The 17784-nt window shown below is 38.6% G+C and overlaps 1 protein-coding gene across 6 annotated transcripts in view; it reads right to left on the bottom strand.

Moving 5' to 3' along the window:
• Nucleotides 1-17784, bottom strand: part of GSAP (gamma-secretase activating protein) — a 48217-nt gene that overhangs the window by 15436 nt on the left and 14997 nt on the right. For 4 of the 6 annotated variants that reach the window (XM_075024773.1, XM_075024772.1, XM_075024769.1 and 1 more), the window contains exons 11-23: nucleotides 17414-17457; nucleotides 16050-16196; nucleotides 15714-15799; nucleotides 11943-12020; nucleotides 9592-9669; nucleotides 9030-9122; nucleotides 7509-7726; nucleotides 7138-7207; nucleotides 6350-6432; nucleotides 5623-5676; nucleotides 1536-1661; nucleotides 1063-1118; nucleotides 610-641 (exon numbers count right to left, since the gene is read on the bottom strand). In XM_075024773.1, the coding sequence (XP_074880874.1) occupies nucleotides 610-641; nucleotides 1063-1118; nucleotides 1536-1661; nucleotides 5623-5676; nucleotides 6350-6432; nucleotides 7138-7207; nucleotides 7509-7726; nucleotides 9030-9122; nucleotides 9592-9669; nucleotides 11943-12020; nucleotides 15714-15799; nucleotides 16050-16196; nucleotides 17414-17457 (1165 nt within the window). The remainder of the gene's footprint in view (nucleotides 1-609; nucleotides 642-1062; nucleotides 1119-1535; nucleotides 1662-5622; nucleotides 5677-6349; nucleotides 6433-7137; nucleotides 7208-7508; nucleotides 7727-9029; nucleotides 9123-9591; nucleotides 9670-11942; nucleotides 12021-15713; nucleotides 15800-16049; nucleotides 16197-17413; nucleotides 17458-17784) is intronic. The other 2 variants (XM_075024771.1, XM_075024774.1) reach the window with 1 other exon arrangement.

Raw genomic sequence — 17784 nt, 5'->3', positions numbered from 1 at the left:
TAATAAAAGGAGCAAGCAGCACTTAGACCAGCATCATTTCACAGCACACAGTGGCAGAATACATAGAAGGCACTGATGTGTAAACTGCAGGAACATAATTTACCACTAAATTCAGTTTTACTTATTTGTGACAGAGGAACTGAGCATCACAAAACCTCAAGTGTTCCTGGCCTAGGGAAATTCATTAAGTCTGTCATCTCTACACCATGACTTTTTTCACCAGCCATAATCTCCTACTGTACACAAGTTCTAGAGTTGCAAAGGCAGCTATAAGTGGACAAGACTCAACAGTAACACCATTGATACTCTGCTCCAGGAGAAAAATCCTGAAGAAGAAATCCTTAGGCAGACAAAGGTCTACAGCTTATGTTGTTAAATCCCACATGAAGTAGGAACTTTATTTTCAAAGGTTTCCTAGTCAGTGTATGATCCTACTACTACTATCAGAGAGAAAGTTTTCCTGTAATTTAATAACCATTCATCTTAATGCCTCAAACTCTTCAGTGCTGAAAACACACCCAGCAATTTATTTTTAGCCAACAGCAGCTAGATGGAAGTATTCTAATAAAGCTTACAGCTAAGGCCTACATCAAGACAAGTTTTACTTACCAGAGTCCCAAGTGTCCAGATGAGAAAGCACCCTGGGGTTTGAAACAAAAAAATCATCTTTTTTCATATGCATTACTCTAAAGAATTTCATAAGAACTTTATAAAGCTTAGATGACCCTTTGATCTTTCATAGGCAGCTAAAGAAATCCAAGAACTGTACATGTAACTAAATTTAATCAAGATATTAAATAGCATTAAATAAATCCATCTGTCTAGGTTGCATAACAATAACTCTTCATGTCTATCATAAAATACCTAGCTCTACAGCCTGGATATTTCAGATCATGCTGTAGTGATTACAAGGATTCCAATAATTGATTTTCAGCTGGATAATCTTCTTTAAATTAAGATATCTAATCAGATACCTAATCAACTATTTAAATGGCATGTTAAATGCTTCAATATACTTCAATAAAATAAGAAAGGGTAAATATAATAGAAAACGGTACCTACTTTTTGGCATTTTCAAAAATATTCCTCACATACGCTGTGGTTCTTCTCTCCTCTCTCTGGTTTGTAAACAAACAAAAATCCCCAAATGAACAAAGCAGAAGGCCAATTAAAACACTCCCTGATAAAATGCAGATAAGAAATGAAGCTGGTTTTCCCTTTGAATAGAAATAATGCACAGTGGGGCTTCAACCCAACTACCCATGGGCTTTCCAACTACCCATGCTCATAGGCACTCACACATCTAACCTACATGACAATACAGGTATGTGCAAGCTCTGCTTTTGTTTAGTTTCTCAAATTATTTTAACAGAGTAAGACTTAGAGGCAATCACCTTAGAAGTAAAATGACTGCAAGTCTTGGCACTTATCATCAGGTTCCCATTTCTTTATCCTCAAAATAAAAAAAGCAAACTCTTCCATGTTGGGCTTTAAAACATCCACTTCAGAGGCTGTTTCAGTGCACGCATATTTACCTCTTCTGAAAGGTTACGCCATTCCCTCCTGAGCACATTACTGTGGTAATGCAAGTGTGGTTCTGCATACTTCACACTCTCCAAGTTTGAGTTGAGTTTCTCCCAGAAGCCTTTAGAGTTTTGGAACTGCAAAGTATTGTAGGGAAAGTATGAATACAGAATACAGGCTGCAGTCTTAAAGAAATACCTAATCACCCTCCCACTAAGTGATTGGAAAGAACTGGTTAATGTAGCTTCATAACAATCTAAGTGAAAAAATTTAAACAAAAGCAGTTATACTATTTTTTCCCCAGTACTTTTATTCCCTTGATCTGACGGCAGGGGTAGCACTTAAACTTGAGGTCAAGATTTGGTGCCTGTAATGCAGATACTTTGCCACCTTAAGATCCTTTTAAGTCACTGGGAAGAAATGAGTATTTCTAAGTCATAATTCATCTGACCTATTTCACATGTTTGGGATGGGATGGGAAGAACTGCACCACAGACTACAGTGGCCATATTGTCTAGGCTTCCCCTGACTGTAAAAGGAGCCTTAGGCAACTGACTTAGATGTAAATGTTTACATTTGGTCAAAAAAATCCCATTCTGGGTTTCTAGTAGTTCCAAATAGAGGAACACCACCATGATCCTGGCAGCTGCAGGCTGCCACTATTTTCAAGCTGCACTAACACTTACATTGCAAACATCCATTTGCCAACCTCAAGAAACAGTGCCTCATCCCAGAAAAGAAACAAAATCCAAACATTTCCATAGCAATTCTAAAGCCTTTGACTCTAATGCTGAAATTAATTTAAACTCAGCTGTGAACAGACAGGAGAAAAAAAACCCAAACAAACACACACTGGTTTCTTGGACTGGGTATAAAGATTTGAAGCTGCTGTTTATAAGGGGGGGTGATGTGATCATTGGTGAGGAAGAGACGAGATTAAGGCAATTCTTTCTGGCAGTTTTAAAAAACAAGATACGGTACTAGCTGTTCTTGCCCCTCTTTATATACATTTATCTCCCAATACAGAAACTACAGTAGTGATATTTGAAGGAAGAAAAGGTTGATTTCACAAAATTCCTCCATCTTGCATTAATGCAATTAACATGTTGGATTTTGCTCTCTCCCCTACTTTTCTACAAAGACAATAACTTTAGAAGAAAACCTCAGAAGCCTTTAAAACCACTTCCTACTATAAACTACAATTTGCCAAGGAAAATAAATTGCAGAGACTCAATCCTGCCAGCCACTTCCCTTTTGCTGCCAGTGATGATTGTCACTTTATTGTTGTAGCTGCAGAAGAGAAAAATAAATCTCTTTTTTGCTTCATGTTAGTTATATTTAGCAGCTGGAAACTAGGAGTGCATATGGCACCATATGTTCACCCTGCTGGAGCTAACTAACAAGCTACTACTACAGTAGGTTCCCTAAATGTTACCAATATGAAATCAGAGAAATATCAAGAATATAGCATAAGGGTATCATCTAGTGACCAATCTATGCAACTACGACAGCACCACCACTGCAAATTGCATTCAGGCCACACTGGATTTTGTTTGATGTGTGGCAGGGGGGAAGCAAGACAGCAAGTTTCTTTCATATATTGAATCTGTAACAGGAAGTGGTAGACTTCAGAATTAAAAGCAGACACCACCGAAAACCTGCACTGTATTAGAACTCATTAAAAAGTCAAAAGTTTAAAATAAAGTATTATTTTAATGAAATCTATTATTTCTTGAGGATCATCAAGGCAAGGACTAGAAGGAGAAAGCTTCTTTGTCTTACACAGTGTTTATTTTGCAGACATTTCTAGAGAGTCAGGAATTAATACCTAAGCATGAACACGTAAAAAACATTGTATTACCAGAAGTTAAAGCAAGGCCTTACCAGATTGCAACCTATGAAAAGCTCCTATGAAGCCTTTCCTAAATACTGTTTTTTTAACTGAAGACAAAGAGAAGTCTCTGCTATACCCCTCTGAAAGGATGCAGGGTAACAACAACCTTTAAGAGGTGTATGTCCTCTCCAGGGGAACTGTAGTGCTATGTCCACCCAGCAGGGAAGGTATTCGGAGAGCTGTGTAACTATGTAGCTGCACAGGCAGCTACTCCTTAAAACATCACTCTTCGCCCCAGTGGCTCAGCACAGCATGAGGGAGAGGCTGCCTTTTCCTGTGCTGATCTCTCTGACAACTGCTTGCAGTACACATTTTCACTCCTCTCTTGCACCTCCTCCTGTTTTCTTCCCTTCTTCCTCCTGCCCCTTCCTTCTCCCTTTCTGATCAAGCCCATTTGCACCCCTTTAAGTTTGGTTTCTGTGTTTAAAAGGAGAAAAAAAAATAATCAGACTCTTATTAATTGCAGTCCTTATGTAAAGCTTTTTGACAATCAGACTGACTGTTCCCCCTTTCTCACAGACTCTCTCAATACCTCTTGCTGAACAGGAATTTAGTGATAAAAAATACACCTGTTACCCAAATAGCACAGATTTTTTTGTGAATATGGACATAGCCCTCCCAAAGGCTCTTAACGATTCACAGGCTCAGAACTCACAATTCCGAACTCCAAAAAGCTTCTCAAAGCAACAATTCACCATTGTTTCTGTGAAATGCCATAAAATCTTTGCAAAAGAAATACTACTTGTAGGATCAGATTTGTCACCAGGGTCTGACTTGTAATGCCGACAACACACACCAACTGAAACACCAACAACTGACCACTTGGAACTCAAGCCATGGTGGGTTTGTGTCACTGGAGTGGTACAGAGCAGCCAAAGCACTAAACCTTACCCTGTGTACTATTATCTTTGTCCTCACTCAAGAGTCAGAGCAATTTGCAGTCAAAAGTAGCAGGAAATATTTGTCTTTAGTTCAACTCTGACCTTTTCAATCTGTTTAGGTTTCAGACAGAAATAGGAAATGAGTTCCACAATCAGGAAGTATAGATGCTAAAGGCATTTGCCCCCAGGGGCTTGAGGTTCAATCTCAGACAAATTAAAGGCCTGCTAACTTTGACCTCAGCGAATTACAGGGATTATCTAGCAACAAATTTTCTCAAGATCTGATTTTCCCAGGTGTCCCAGCTCTCAGGGCAGCCTTCCCAAGCAAAGCATGCAAAGCCCAATTCCCTGGCAGCAGTCATGTGAATCTGTAGCAGTACAGCTGTGATGCACTGTTGCAAGGTGAGTGAGCAGTGGGTAATTTCACTGATTTTAAAAGATTTTGTGAACAGTGAAGCTTTATAAGCTAATTATAAGCACTGGGGAGGAAACAGACTCTCACCTCTTTCAAGTGCTACATGAAACAATATTGTCATGTATCCAGAGTCTACTCCCATGTGCTGCTGGTAGTGTTGCATTCAAGCTCTGACTCTTCCCATCAGCCTTCCACGACAACCTGCTTATTAAAAGCCTCTCTCAGATTTTGTAGGGGAACACTTAGGAAAATTTTAAGTATTTCTCTAAACTGAAGCCAAGGGAGTGGAATGGAAGATGGGAAGAATCATTTATGTTGTTTTCAACGGAAAGTACAATTTCCTACTCAAACAGCATGTGCTCCCCCCATCCAGCTCACCACCTTTTCCAGTCTGTGCAGGAATTTGTCTAGATTTAGCTAGCCAAAGCCCTGACACCAGTGCAATCACAGGATGCTCTGGAGAAAACAAAGCGAGAGGGTCATGAACCATTGGTAGCAATGGCAGCACAATGAAATATCCCTCAAAGTGGGGATATGGAGAGATATGTAGAAATCCTACATGTCCGCTGTGCCAAGTTAACAGCTAACGAAGCCACAAAATGAAGAGGTATCTATCAAATTTAACAAGAATTAATTCTTGGAGGATCTTCCCTGTTGAATGGAAGAAGTCTCTTCAGAAAGGGAAAAACAAAACAAAACAAAACATCTTTGAGCTAGCAAACATCAGCCTGAATAACTGATATCTTAGTAAACGCATAAGCCATTTCAAACAGGGCAATTTTCTGTTCACCCCTATTTTGGGATAGGGCTGGGGGGACACTGCTTCAGTAGTATTTAGCACACCCTCATCCCACAAAAAAGCAGCTCCTAATCTGCAAATACAAATGTAGTTTTATACTGGAACTTACCTCTAACACAGGTAGAGAAATAATGTCTGTTGCACATGTTACTCCAGGGATAATCTATAAATACAGACAAATTATAAGAATATAAATAATTTAGCATAAAACATGGGCCTGTTTGGGTATCTAAGTGAAACTCCATTACCCATTTCCTTGTGAAACTAGCTAGCTAGCTAAAACTATACATTCAGTTTTGCCAACAAGAAATATGGAAGATGTTTCTCTCATTCATCTCATTTAAAAAAAGACAACATATTAGAACAGTGTCAGATCAGAGAAAATAAAATAAGCTATTTGCTCTAACTGTAGAGTCTTGCCTAAAGTTATTTTACTTCTGCAAACTTACTCATAAATCTTACCTCTACTGATACTGTTTGTCTTGGAAATAACTGTGTGATTTTGCTGGTTAAATGTATTCTGTATTCATTATAAACCTCATATAATATGCAACAAATTAATACCTCATTATGAAAACTGAGAGATTTAATAATCCATTCCATTATAGTAGCTGTTCTTGTTTTATAAATGCTTTTATTTGTTGACAAAAAAAAAAAATCAACTCATGGAAAACACCACTAAGGTTAAGACTTGACAAAATAAAATGGGCATAAAGCCCAGATATGGATTTATAGTATGTCTACAAAAAGGTAAGGCATACAAGTTAAAGGCTGTATTAAGGGAGAAAACACAGACTCCCTCTAGCTATTAATTAAAGTACCAGCTGTTATCTTACCCCAATCCAGTCAAGCAGTGATGTGTAGGGCAAAAGTTTATCCAGGTTGTGAGTTTCTGGACACATTCTGCAGTACAGGGAGGCTGAATGCAACATAAAAAGACTTATAAGGGCAAGATTGTATAAAATATTAGCTAATGAGAGCAGGCTTCACAGTGAGTTCCTTGTCTAACACTTTTTTAGGGACAAATCCTGCTGGTATCTCTGAAACAGTTTCCTCCATGGTGGAACTGGTCCCATTCTGTGCACAAAAGGAGGAAGAGAAGTCCAGATGGCTGCAGGGCTGGGTCAGCTGCTTGGCTACAGCTCAGTGCTGCAGGGGTCCTTTGTACAAAGGCTCAGGGCACAGGACATGCACTGGCTAGGCTGAGGAATCAACTGTTAGACGAGAATATCATGATATGCCAAAGCCTTATGAAAAAACAGTTTGGGCTAGGCTAGAGATTGGTTCCTCTACTCCAATCTCAATTATTTACATCCCAGATATCCAAAACAGCAGCCAGATGGAGAATTTGCTCTCCAGTGACCTAAAATAATGATAAATCTATTTGTCCCCCTAGACAGAAGAATGCATTTGAAAAGCTTTACTGCCAATCTGATTTTGAGAGATCTATGTATCCTATAAACTACTGATATTGTGTCTAACACCACAAAATGGAGGTCAGCTAACATAAATCATAACCAAAAAGTGTGGAAAGAAGAGAGTCAGTTTGTGACATTGTGGCTTCTCTTTCAGCCACAACTAGGGTATGCAGGAAAATTCAGCATGCAGGAAAAGAAATACCTACCGATGATAAATTCTTGAATGGGGTCAAAAGAATGACATGTTGACAGGTTCTCAGAAATCCACCAAATTATCTGTCACAATGAGAACAGGTGAGTTTGTCATATCTCTCTGCTTAAGCATGTGTTGTAAGAGACTATAGAAACTTTGTTTTCAGTAGTAAGACTTTCCATGAAGTAGTGATACAGAGATAAAAGTTTTCAGGACAGCCTTGACCAATAAAGCAATTCAGGCAGCCCAGCTGATGAGGCTCTTGGCACTGCCAAAACATGAGAATCAGGACTTTTCTTCTTTGGCTGGTATCATTCATGCCCTGACGCTGCTTTGTATACGACATCAGTCGTTGAAAAAACTTAGAGGAGGTTCTTTTCTCACCTGCATTTCCAAGTCTTCTGTATGTCGGAAGTATAACAGGGCACAATGTAGAGCTGCCAATCTCTCGCTGTCTTGTTTGCTGTTCTGCAGGAACTGTAGTAAGGCGCTGTCACTGATGCTCACAGCATACATACTTCCTACGCAGCAGTCCAAGACCGTTGACATGAGTGGGGATTGGATGGAGCAGTTTTGCAACATGTCAATTCTTGCATCCTCACCTGAAGAACATTGGTTTGAGAATAAAAAGGACTAAGAACATAGAATTTGGCTGCTACCAGTATTTCTCTTAAGACTCCCAGGTCCCCAGCAGCAAGAAACAGTCTGCCTCTTGTACTAGCTGCCCTGGTATTACACTGAAGAGGAGGAGGAATGGTGCTGGCTGGGTAAAGGAAGTAAATGAGGATCACAGTCCATACTCAGTTCCTTCCCCCATACTCTCTCCTTCCCTACTGCTGAAGCAGAGAAGGTGTACAGACTTGAGGCTCACAATGCTGTCACAAGACAAATCAGAGTACATAGGATGGAACAGAGAAGGGCACAGGGCTAGTAATAGAGATGCAACACTAGAATTTGCACCTAAGCGTACTGGTACAGTTCAGAACTACTCACAGGCAGAATCATGATACAAACTTGTATTGGTGGATCTCTTACCATCAATCCCAATGGCCAGAACAGGAAGGTTCTGCTCTATAGTTACTGATTGAAGTATCAGATCAAAACCACTTTATTTATGCTAGTACTAAGGTTCACCACCACAGTACTATACAGTAGGATTCCAGATCCTTTGCATCAGAGAAATCAGGCCCACCATACAACAGTGATGCTTTCCCCTCATTTCTAGCAGAACAGTATTTCATTATGCGTATACAATAGGTATTAACTTCCTGTGATGCTGCCCCTGCACCAGTTCCCACTACTTACCTCTCCTTCACCCAATCAGAAGAACAGATTTCTGTTTTCAAACAAACCCCCCCCCCCTTCCAAAAATAACCCACTTCCCATAAAGACATGTTTTTTGGAAACGAAATAACGTGCCTCTCAGATGAGACTCTAAATCAAATTGCATCAGCCTGATCAGGTGAAGGAAACACAGATTTCCTCTCCCCACACCCTCCAAACACACACATTTACAGCAACTCAATTGGAGGAAGGAAATGTAAAATCAAATTTACATCTCCATGTGAAATTTGAGAACAGTGGAGGACCAAGAAGCATGTGCAAAGGTGGGGGAAGGGAAACTATGAAACCAAGGCAAAGAATTTCAAATTCAGTGAAAGGTCTTCTTCCATTTCATAACAAACTAGAAGTACGTAATACATGAAGTATGAAATGTCACTTCAGATTCTCTTTCTAAAATGAAAAGCGGCAAAAATGCCATTCTTATTTTTTCAATGTCTCTCCTTCTTCTTCAGAACACTGTGCAATAAAGCAATTGTTGAGAAATACAACTTTCATGTAAAGAGATTTGAACAAGTTTCCACTACAACAATAAAATTACTTCAAGCAGCAGTCTTACTATACCTGTCAGAAATAAACTATAGCACAGCAGGTCAGGATGCTCAATATTCAGAAGGTGCAGGAACTGGCCAGGTAAATAAGCAGCCACATAATAGTCTATTTAAAGAAATAACAGTGGTCAATTTAGCACTTGTTCACTTATTTGCTTTAAGAGGCTGCTTCCCATGATTCTCATCTTGGCCCACTTCTCTCTGATGGAATTGATTATATCTAGGAAATATAAAAGGAGTTAATTAAAAGCTGCTGTTGCATTAACACAGGAAACACTAGCAATACATTTGGGTTTCCAGGGGAGGATTCAAGAGGCTTGAGACACTCAAGAACTCAGCAGCTGATCTCCAGAGCAGATTCTGAGGCAATTTCAGAGGAAGTTGCTTACTAATACTGAGGTATTGCAGTATCAAATGCCAAATATAAAAGTTAAGCAAAAAAAAGCAGCAAAATAACACAACTACTTAAAGTCAAGGAAAAAAAATCCTTTCCTTCTAGAGAAGGGTTAGCCATTTGTCTCCCTGCTGGGGACAGAGAATGGCAGTCACACAGGGAAGTAACACAAGTAACCTACCAAGATTCATAAAAGCCACTTCCTTCAATTGATGAGATTCTGTTCTTTCTAGAGAAACTGTAAAAGTTTTGTTGTAACCTGGGGAAAAATAATAATATTTTTTAAAAACCCAAACAATAAACACCATCTGTTACAAGCCAAGTATGACTTTATAGCTAGAAGCTTCAGCAGGCCAATACACCCAAATAGGGATATTTTAGATTGTTTTATGGGCTTGTCTGCAGAGACAGATTTACTTCATCCTAAACAGAGTTGCTGCATACTTAGTAGACCTGCACCCACACAATGCAGTTCTTTAGTATGTGGAAACTAGCCATGCACTGCACAGCCTATGCTCGTGTTTAAAGAAGCATTCCATCCAAGAGCAAGCTTGTGTAAAAATACCTCCCCCCTCCTCCCGAAAAAAAAAACCCAAACACAAATCCTTTATGTAGCTGTGCTTCACATGTTGGTGATCTTTCAACTGCTTTAAAGAATTTCCAGATTGTTTATCTGCGTGCCCTACTGCTGTAATTTAGTTCAGCTCTGTTTAAACATAGGCTAATTTCAGACCTGCTGTGTTTGTACGGGCTTTGCATCAGCACAGCTGTTATTTTATTCTAGATTTGCACCACACTACTTCTGGCATCCAGCAAGAATGACATACAGCCTTCAAACTTCCTCAATCTCTGAGAAAAGCTGAAGATTAAAATAACTAAAGGAGACAATGACTGGCCTCTAAATGTCCATGCTGCGATATCCTAAACACTGAATGGTGTCATGATCAGGATGCTACTTAATACTGCATGAAAATTCAAGATAAGATGATAGACCCACAGTTTACAGGACCACCAAGGAAACAAGTAGATCATGAGCCATACTTCAGCCACTCATCCAGGACTTTGATTCCTGACCCTAGCAGAGAGATATGCTTTATCTATGCTGCAAAAAAAGAAAAGTGAGACCTCAAAGACCAACAGCAACACTACAGATGGAGTATCTAAAACAAATAGTTTTTCACACAAGAAACTGACTGAAGTTTGCTTGCGATGAGTCAGTATACTCATGATTACCACCCAATTACTTGCCACTGTGAACGCATGCAAGCTAATACCAGCACTGCAGAATACACCTGCAACATTGTGACTTTTGTGTTTATGCTGCATTCAGTAACTGCTTTAAGGGGACAGGAAGCTTCCTTCCAAGTTTACAGATGCTACAGCACAGACTGAACTCCTTACATGTCTCCAAAATGATGCTTATGGACCTGATATACCGCTGCTTCTGTGGGTCACCTCAGAACCAGTCTTAAAATTCTCTTGTACGACTGATGAATCTTACATGAATCCACAAACAGCTCTGCACCAAACAACTCCATTCCATGAAGGTCATTTCAGATGCAGCTGGTCAATGTCACCATATTTATCCTCAGTTTCTTCCTAGTACAGATAGGGATGTACAAGGGCCATGGTTGGCTCCAAGCAATGCAACCACCCTTCAGCTACACATCAAGTACATCTGGGGAAATCAGCCCGTCACAGCAGTTACAATGCAGGGTGCTGCCACACCCAGAATGGACTTTTCCAATCTGTTAATGCCTTCAAGAACACAAAAATGCAGTTCATTCAATCCCACAACATTCCAGCAGCAAAGCAACATGTTAGTGCAGCTCTGACATACAAAGAGTTTTCTGACACAAGAAAGCAAACACTTGAAGTAAAACAGAGGTATGTTGTCCACTTGAACAGTTACTCCAAACTATGCAGCTTCTCAATTGAGAAATAATTCGCCTCTCTCCTCCATCTATCAAATGAGAAAGATCTTGCTAATGACAAGTTTTATTCTGATCAGAATAAAGCAACGTTCTTTATTCAAGGAAAAAAAAAAAGGTCTTAAAATTAAGAGCTAGAGCACCACTTACATAGCAACTATTCTTACAGTCAGCGGGTGTTGCACCTCTTGCTGTGAAAATGACATGTTGAACTGGAATTCTAAACAGACATTCAAGCTAAGAGCTGTTGGCTCTATTTCCCATACAAATGCCTTATGGCACAAGTACAACACACCTGCAAGCTCCCACAGATTTCACTGATGCTTGTGCTCAGCATGCCAGAAAGTCTGGCTAGAAATAAGGGACCAAATTAATAGCCACTCACAAGGCCGTTGGTTTGAAGCTACCCATTTAGCATCAGGCAGGAAGTCTACAGCAGGAAAGTCAACTTTGCAGCTGAAGGCAGCTGCTGTCTCTAAACATCAGCCACAGTAGTTTGTCTGCAGACTTTAGTAGTTACTTGTTTTGCAAGGCATTCTATGACTCTTTCAGCAAAGTGACATTCTCCAAAATAAAGCATAACTTAACAGGTTAATCTTACCTTTATGTAAAAAATATATGGAGTACCTTATTTCATCAGGAGTATCAGAGGCTAGACTACAACACACACACAAGCCTCCTAAAAAGACAAAAAAGGAAAAGAAAATTGACTTGTCCACCTGAATACCTAGACATCTTTATGCTGCACAAAACCAAATCAAGACTGTTTCAAATTAGAAAGTAAAAATAATCTCACAAAAAAGGGAAAGATTACAGAAATATATATTACAAATCTCTAACCATCATTTACCTATCAAAACACAAAATAAGAGAAAACAGAGGAAGCAATATGGCACAATGGAAACCTGGGTTCTGACATGGCCAGTTCTTCTCAAGAAGTACATTTTTAGCCCTTCCCAGTAGAAATCAGGCTTGCAGCCAGAAAACTGATCATGCCTTTCTCTCCACAGACTGCCTCAATCTCTAGATATTTTCTGTTCACGGACTGTCAAATATGCACAGAACAACATAGTAAAAACACAGTTTAATTTCTAAGTAATTTCATATGGGCAGCAGCACAATACACTACTAGGACTTTCTCATACTAGAAATGATAGTCACTTCTCCCCTTTCCAGCCCAAAGAGCTGTTAATTCCTTTTTTTAGGAGAAAAGTCAGTCCTTGGCACAAGCTTATTTCAGCCAAGGTACTCTGTGCAGGAATGCTCCCCACTCCCAGCCTAATTCTAAATCAGACTGATACTGTTTTGACTCCACTGGATGGTAGCCCTCTCTCCATCTCTTATAAAAACATTAATCCACTTACTCTGATGCTTTGGCAAGCTGCTTTGGCATTCACGTTATAAACAGCTTCCAAACCACATTATCCCAATACAGTTGGGACAGCTAGGCCACAACTATGACCATTCACCTTTTACCTTTACTGAAAGTTTATCACTTAAAAGAAAAAACAGTAATACTAATACAGATACTGTTCTATAAAAAACCAAAGGTTTATGTATACAAGGTATACAGAAAAAGGCACAAAATAAAGGTTTATGTATACAAACTAAACAGGAAAAGGCACAGTATGGAAAAAGTGCAAGTACAAAAAAAGCACAGCTACCAAGGTATTTTACTTGGTTAAAATAACTAAGTGCACCAAGTGGTGCAGGGAAAGCTTGTTGTCCTATTGCACCTATAAGGTGTTTCATGCAAAGGCAAAACCAGGTCTTCTACACTATCCATTTCAAAATCATTTGCAAACAATAAGAGCTGTAGCTAAATGCCACAAGGTGAGAAGACTCAAATGAAGATATATTTGGATGGACTCTTATCTTTTCCTAAATAAAAGGGAAAAAAGATCTCAACCACAACAAAGTAATAAAAAAAAGGAAGCATTTAAAAATTAAGTTCTACTCATACAGGGTAACAGCAAGTTACTATATTCAGCAGAATTATGGAAAAAAAAAATTACAACTCTTTCACTTGATAAATAAACTTCATACCACTGAAATTGTAAGAGTCGCCTATGAAGACATGAAGTTTTACCTAGGAAACATTAACTTCAAATTCCTCATTTCTGTTCATGCAGAAGCATAAGACGAGGCTGTACCAACATCTCGACATGGCATCTGAGCATCACAATTCAAATACAAAATTGCACTGTGGCATTTTATCTAGTTGTACTGGCTTAGGAGTGATTTGCCTCACCTAACTTCAGCCATCCAAACATCTCTCATTTAGACTCCTATACAGAAAATGAAGAAATATGGACAGAAGCAATCATCCTCTGGAGACGCCTATTTCTCTCTATAAATATAGTCCAGATGCTTAACTTTTAGGCAGGTAAATTTAGGTGACAGTAATCCAGGGTTTATGTCATCTTACTGCCTGCGTGTTTTTTTAATACCAAGCAAATTTAACCAAGAAGAACTTCTAAAGTGCTAAAAGAAAATGTAACAGCCCAGTGTTGCTTAAATAACCACTGAATTCTTGACATACAAAGTTAATTCTGAGACTAGAACTGCTTGATCTCAGCTAACCTAGAAGTACATAGGGGTTTTTATCTGGAGACATTTTGTCTGTGCTGACTATAAGGAACAGAACTACTTTTCTTCTACTACGGAAGTTTGAGAAAGGAAGAGTGATTTCATTCAGTGTTCAGATTGGCAGTTTTATTAAATGGGAAATTGCATGGAATATTCCATTTTGAAGTTATGCCAATTATTCTTTGCCAGAGATGTCCAAATGGTACAAATAGGGATATTACCATTAATATTTGAAGCATGTTAGCAGTTCCACAGAAGGCATAGTCTGTGCCCCAAAGAGCTTGCAGTCCAGTTTTGTAAACCACGACAAACAAGAGGCACAAAAGGAAACTAACTTCAGTGCGACTACCCACAGTGTTCGTCGACAACTAGATACAGTCTCAGCGCCAAAATCCTTTGCTCCAAACTGTTAGTTACTCAAAATGGGTTGTGTAAAGTAATCCTCAGTTTCAAACAACATTCAAACATTTCAAACAATGAAAAGCCACATACAATCTCATCTAGTAAGTGTATTTGTCCAATTATGTGTTCTACATTAAGCACAGTGAAAAGCGTGTGTGAAAGGTTCCACACATTTTCCATTGTTGGACAGGGTGTCTGTATAAGAAGTAGTCTGTCTTGCTAAGAAAGTAGCCTAATCTACATTTGGTAGATAGAAACTTGGCTTTCTCCTATTTCTCATTCCTTCCCTCTAATGTTTCTAAGTGTGCTGTCTGTATTGGTAAGTAAAAAATCCGTGTAAGGTAACTGTATTTCACTATTTGCATTAATGGCCAGTTCAACACAACTGGCAAATACCTCAGCAATTCGTCCATGTGCATACAGCACGCCTTCAGAAGTGAGATGTAAAGCCACTTCTGCAACATGTCATATCCCTGTACAATTCTGCAGACTATTCAGAAGTTAATCAGATACAATCTCTGCTTGGCTGTATGGTCTAATTTAGAGGCTGAAAATACAGGCATCTCTGACAAACAGATGCCTCTTGAGACCAGTTTTTAATTAAAAAAAAAGCTCATGGCATGCATTAGGATGCAGGGAGACTCCTAAATCCTAAAGGTTTAAGGTACACTTTAGGTTTAAGTTTAAGGAATCATAAATATACTAAACCCTTAAGTATCACATGCTAAGTTTAGTATTACATACTTGGACCTTCTAAGTATCACATACTAACAGCAACATGAAGCTCTTAGAATCTCTATTGCACATGCTCCATTTACGCATGGCCACTCTGTAACACAATTATATACTATGTCAGATACACAAACAGACCTAGCCAAAACCTTCCCTGAATTTACTTTTTAATGCATTTTTCATCACCTTTAACATTAAATTGCTCTAATGTAATACATAACCATGCTTTGGTACCACTTGTGCTCTGAAACTAGCAGAAAACGCTACAACATTAGACTGAGATATTTCACCATATAAGCGTGTGATACCAGTTCTTTGAAGATGGGCTACCAGAAAATTTCTGGGTGACTGTTTTATTGTTGGTGTTGATATATAAAACCCCAGGTACTCTTCAGCTCATCTTGGAATGCAGCTTTCAGAAGGTAAAAAAACTTAATAAACAAAATAGCACACAGTTGCCTTCTCCCTCTCCTCACAGTTACGTGTCAAGTATACTCTAAAGGAATACAAATCTCAAACATACAAAAAAACCCATACAAACCCCCCCATATATATATAATGTCTTACAAAGAAATCTAGTAATCAATTATGATTACACTGCATGGTAATTACTAGTGGAGATCATTTTGACAATACTTGCATTCATTACCTGCTTTACTTGTAAAAACCTGAAGATTCAAAGATTTAGATGCAACATCTTGGCCTTGACAGTGATTATATCCAAAATTCACAAGTCTATGAGCAAATAAAGATCACTAAATAAATCACTTCTTCATCCACAGATTCATCACAACACAGATCACGAGAACAGTCACTATGTAATCAACACATACTAATTAAATTATAATCAAATGTTCTCCAATGCAAGTTAAATTATGCTTTAACCAATCTGCTCAATGCTGTTAGAAATGAGAATCCCAAGACTGCACACTGTTATCAGAAACCAACAATTTTGATTAAACCTGAAAACTTCATATTCACTTACTGCAGCATTGTCCAACCATTCCTATACTTTGAAGTGAAAGCAAGTTCCGATGAAGTACTGGAAATCCTAACATTCATCATATGTGAGAACTCAAAGGCTTTGCAGCCTAACTCTGCCATTCTTACGTCTGGAAAGCTACATTTTAATCTGCAATTAAGCACACTAATTTCAGCGGAAATGCTTGAAACGCACAAAAATCACACTCACATGGTACTTGTTATACCATGACATTCTTCTTCAGTCTCGTGCTGCCTGTGTTTTAATGGTTTTACGTATCTTTAAAATCTACAAGTCCTACTTTTGCCACACAGAACATGCAACAGAAGATTGTAGTCAGTAAGCTTTGGCTTTTTTGTTGGGATTTCTTTGGTTTGGTTTTTTTTCCAGAAAGGATATTGATCCTGGAGGGATTTTCTCCTAGGTCTTCTCCAATAGTTTTGGAAAACAACAACAACAAAATTATACCATTGAAGCTTTTACAAGTGTTGGATTTTTTCAGTACTAACCGCAAGAGGATACACTGCCCCTTTAGGGCAACCTGCATGTGCAGTAGCACCACACTGAACCTTCTGCATAGCACCGAGACATTCTGAGAGCCACAGTTTGAGCAGGATGGAACTCAACTACCTTCAGTTATTGATATCTGATCTAGTAGCATTGGCCTCCCTTTTTATTCATAAAGAGAAACAGGCCCTTTTTGAACATAAATTCAACTGACTGAAGACAGATGAGGATGAGGTGAATTACGACTAAGAGTCAGACCATCCTGACTAGTTTTTTCCTCAATTAAAAGTAAGCCTTAAGGAGACAAGCTCAGATGCAGTCATGTGCACAGGAGACATAGAATCAGACTAATCTTAGCCTTTGAAAGTGCAGGCTGCCTGGAAATAGCATGCTGGAAGAGAAAAGAGTACAGGCAGTGTCTCATAAGCTATAAAGAGGAGCTACTGGTCTGGTTAACTGCCCAGTAAAACATGTAACAGCAATTAAAAGCTGAGAGCTTCCCTCGACAGGAATTTTGACATCACCACTATGACATGCCCTATATTAAAACAAATTTTAATTTAAATAGGTACAGAATACTCAGAGAAAGGATGGTTTAACCTATAGCTAGCTCTTCAGACAATTTTTAAGAATGGCACCAAAAAGCAGTCAAGGATTAAATTACATTTTTCAGCTAACCCTGATGAAAATGAGAGGAACTGGAGGTTTGGACACAGTGTTCATATTATTTGTATGTTCCAGTATTATGTAGGCAACTTTAAACAAAGATAATGTGGTTCAGACACAACTTTTACTTAGGTTTGTAAAACATTATGCTATATATTAAAAGAAAAGCAAAACAAAACATAAAACCCCCTTACTTTAATTGTGTGTCATTTACAGAAATATCCAGGTGTGATTCCAGCTGTTAACCAAAAATGAAAACAAACCTGTTTAGTGAGGTCAGTATATTATGATTAATATTTCAGCCCAGTAAAACATGTCGAACTCATATTTCGCTACAACATTTTAACAAAGTTTATTTATCGTCCTCTAATGACCCCCCCAAAACATAAAAATCCTTAAAAAAAAAAAAAAGAAAATAAATTGTGAGATATTTAACCTCCTGCATTAGAGCAAATTTCAGCCACTGGGACAAAAGCCTAGTAACAATTACATGTTCAACAGTCGTAATTTTTATGTTCTCTTCTCTGTACTTTCACCACGACAGATTTTCCTGTCTCACTTAAAA

Source organism: Buteo buteo, chromosome 4, assembly GCF_964188355.1.
Source record: "Buteo buteo chromosome 4, bButBut1.hap1.1, whole genome shotgun sequence".
Lineage (NCBI taxonomy): Eukaryota > Metazoa > Chordata > Aves > Accipitriformes > Accipitridae > Buteo > Buteo buteo.
Note: the sequence above shows the minus strand (reverse complement) of the source record. Positions and strands in the feature narration are given on the sequence as shown.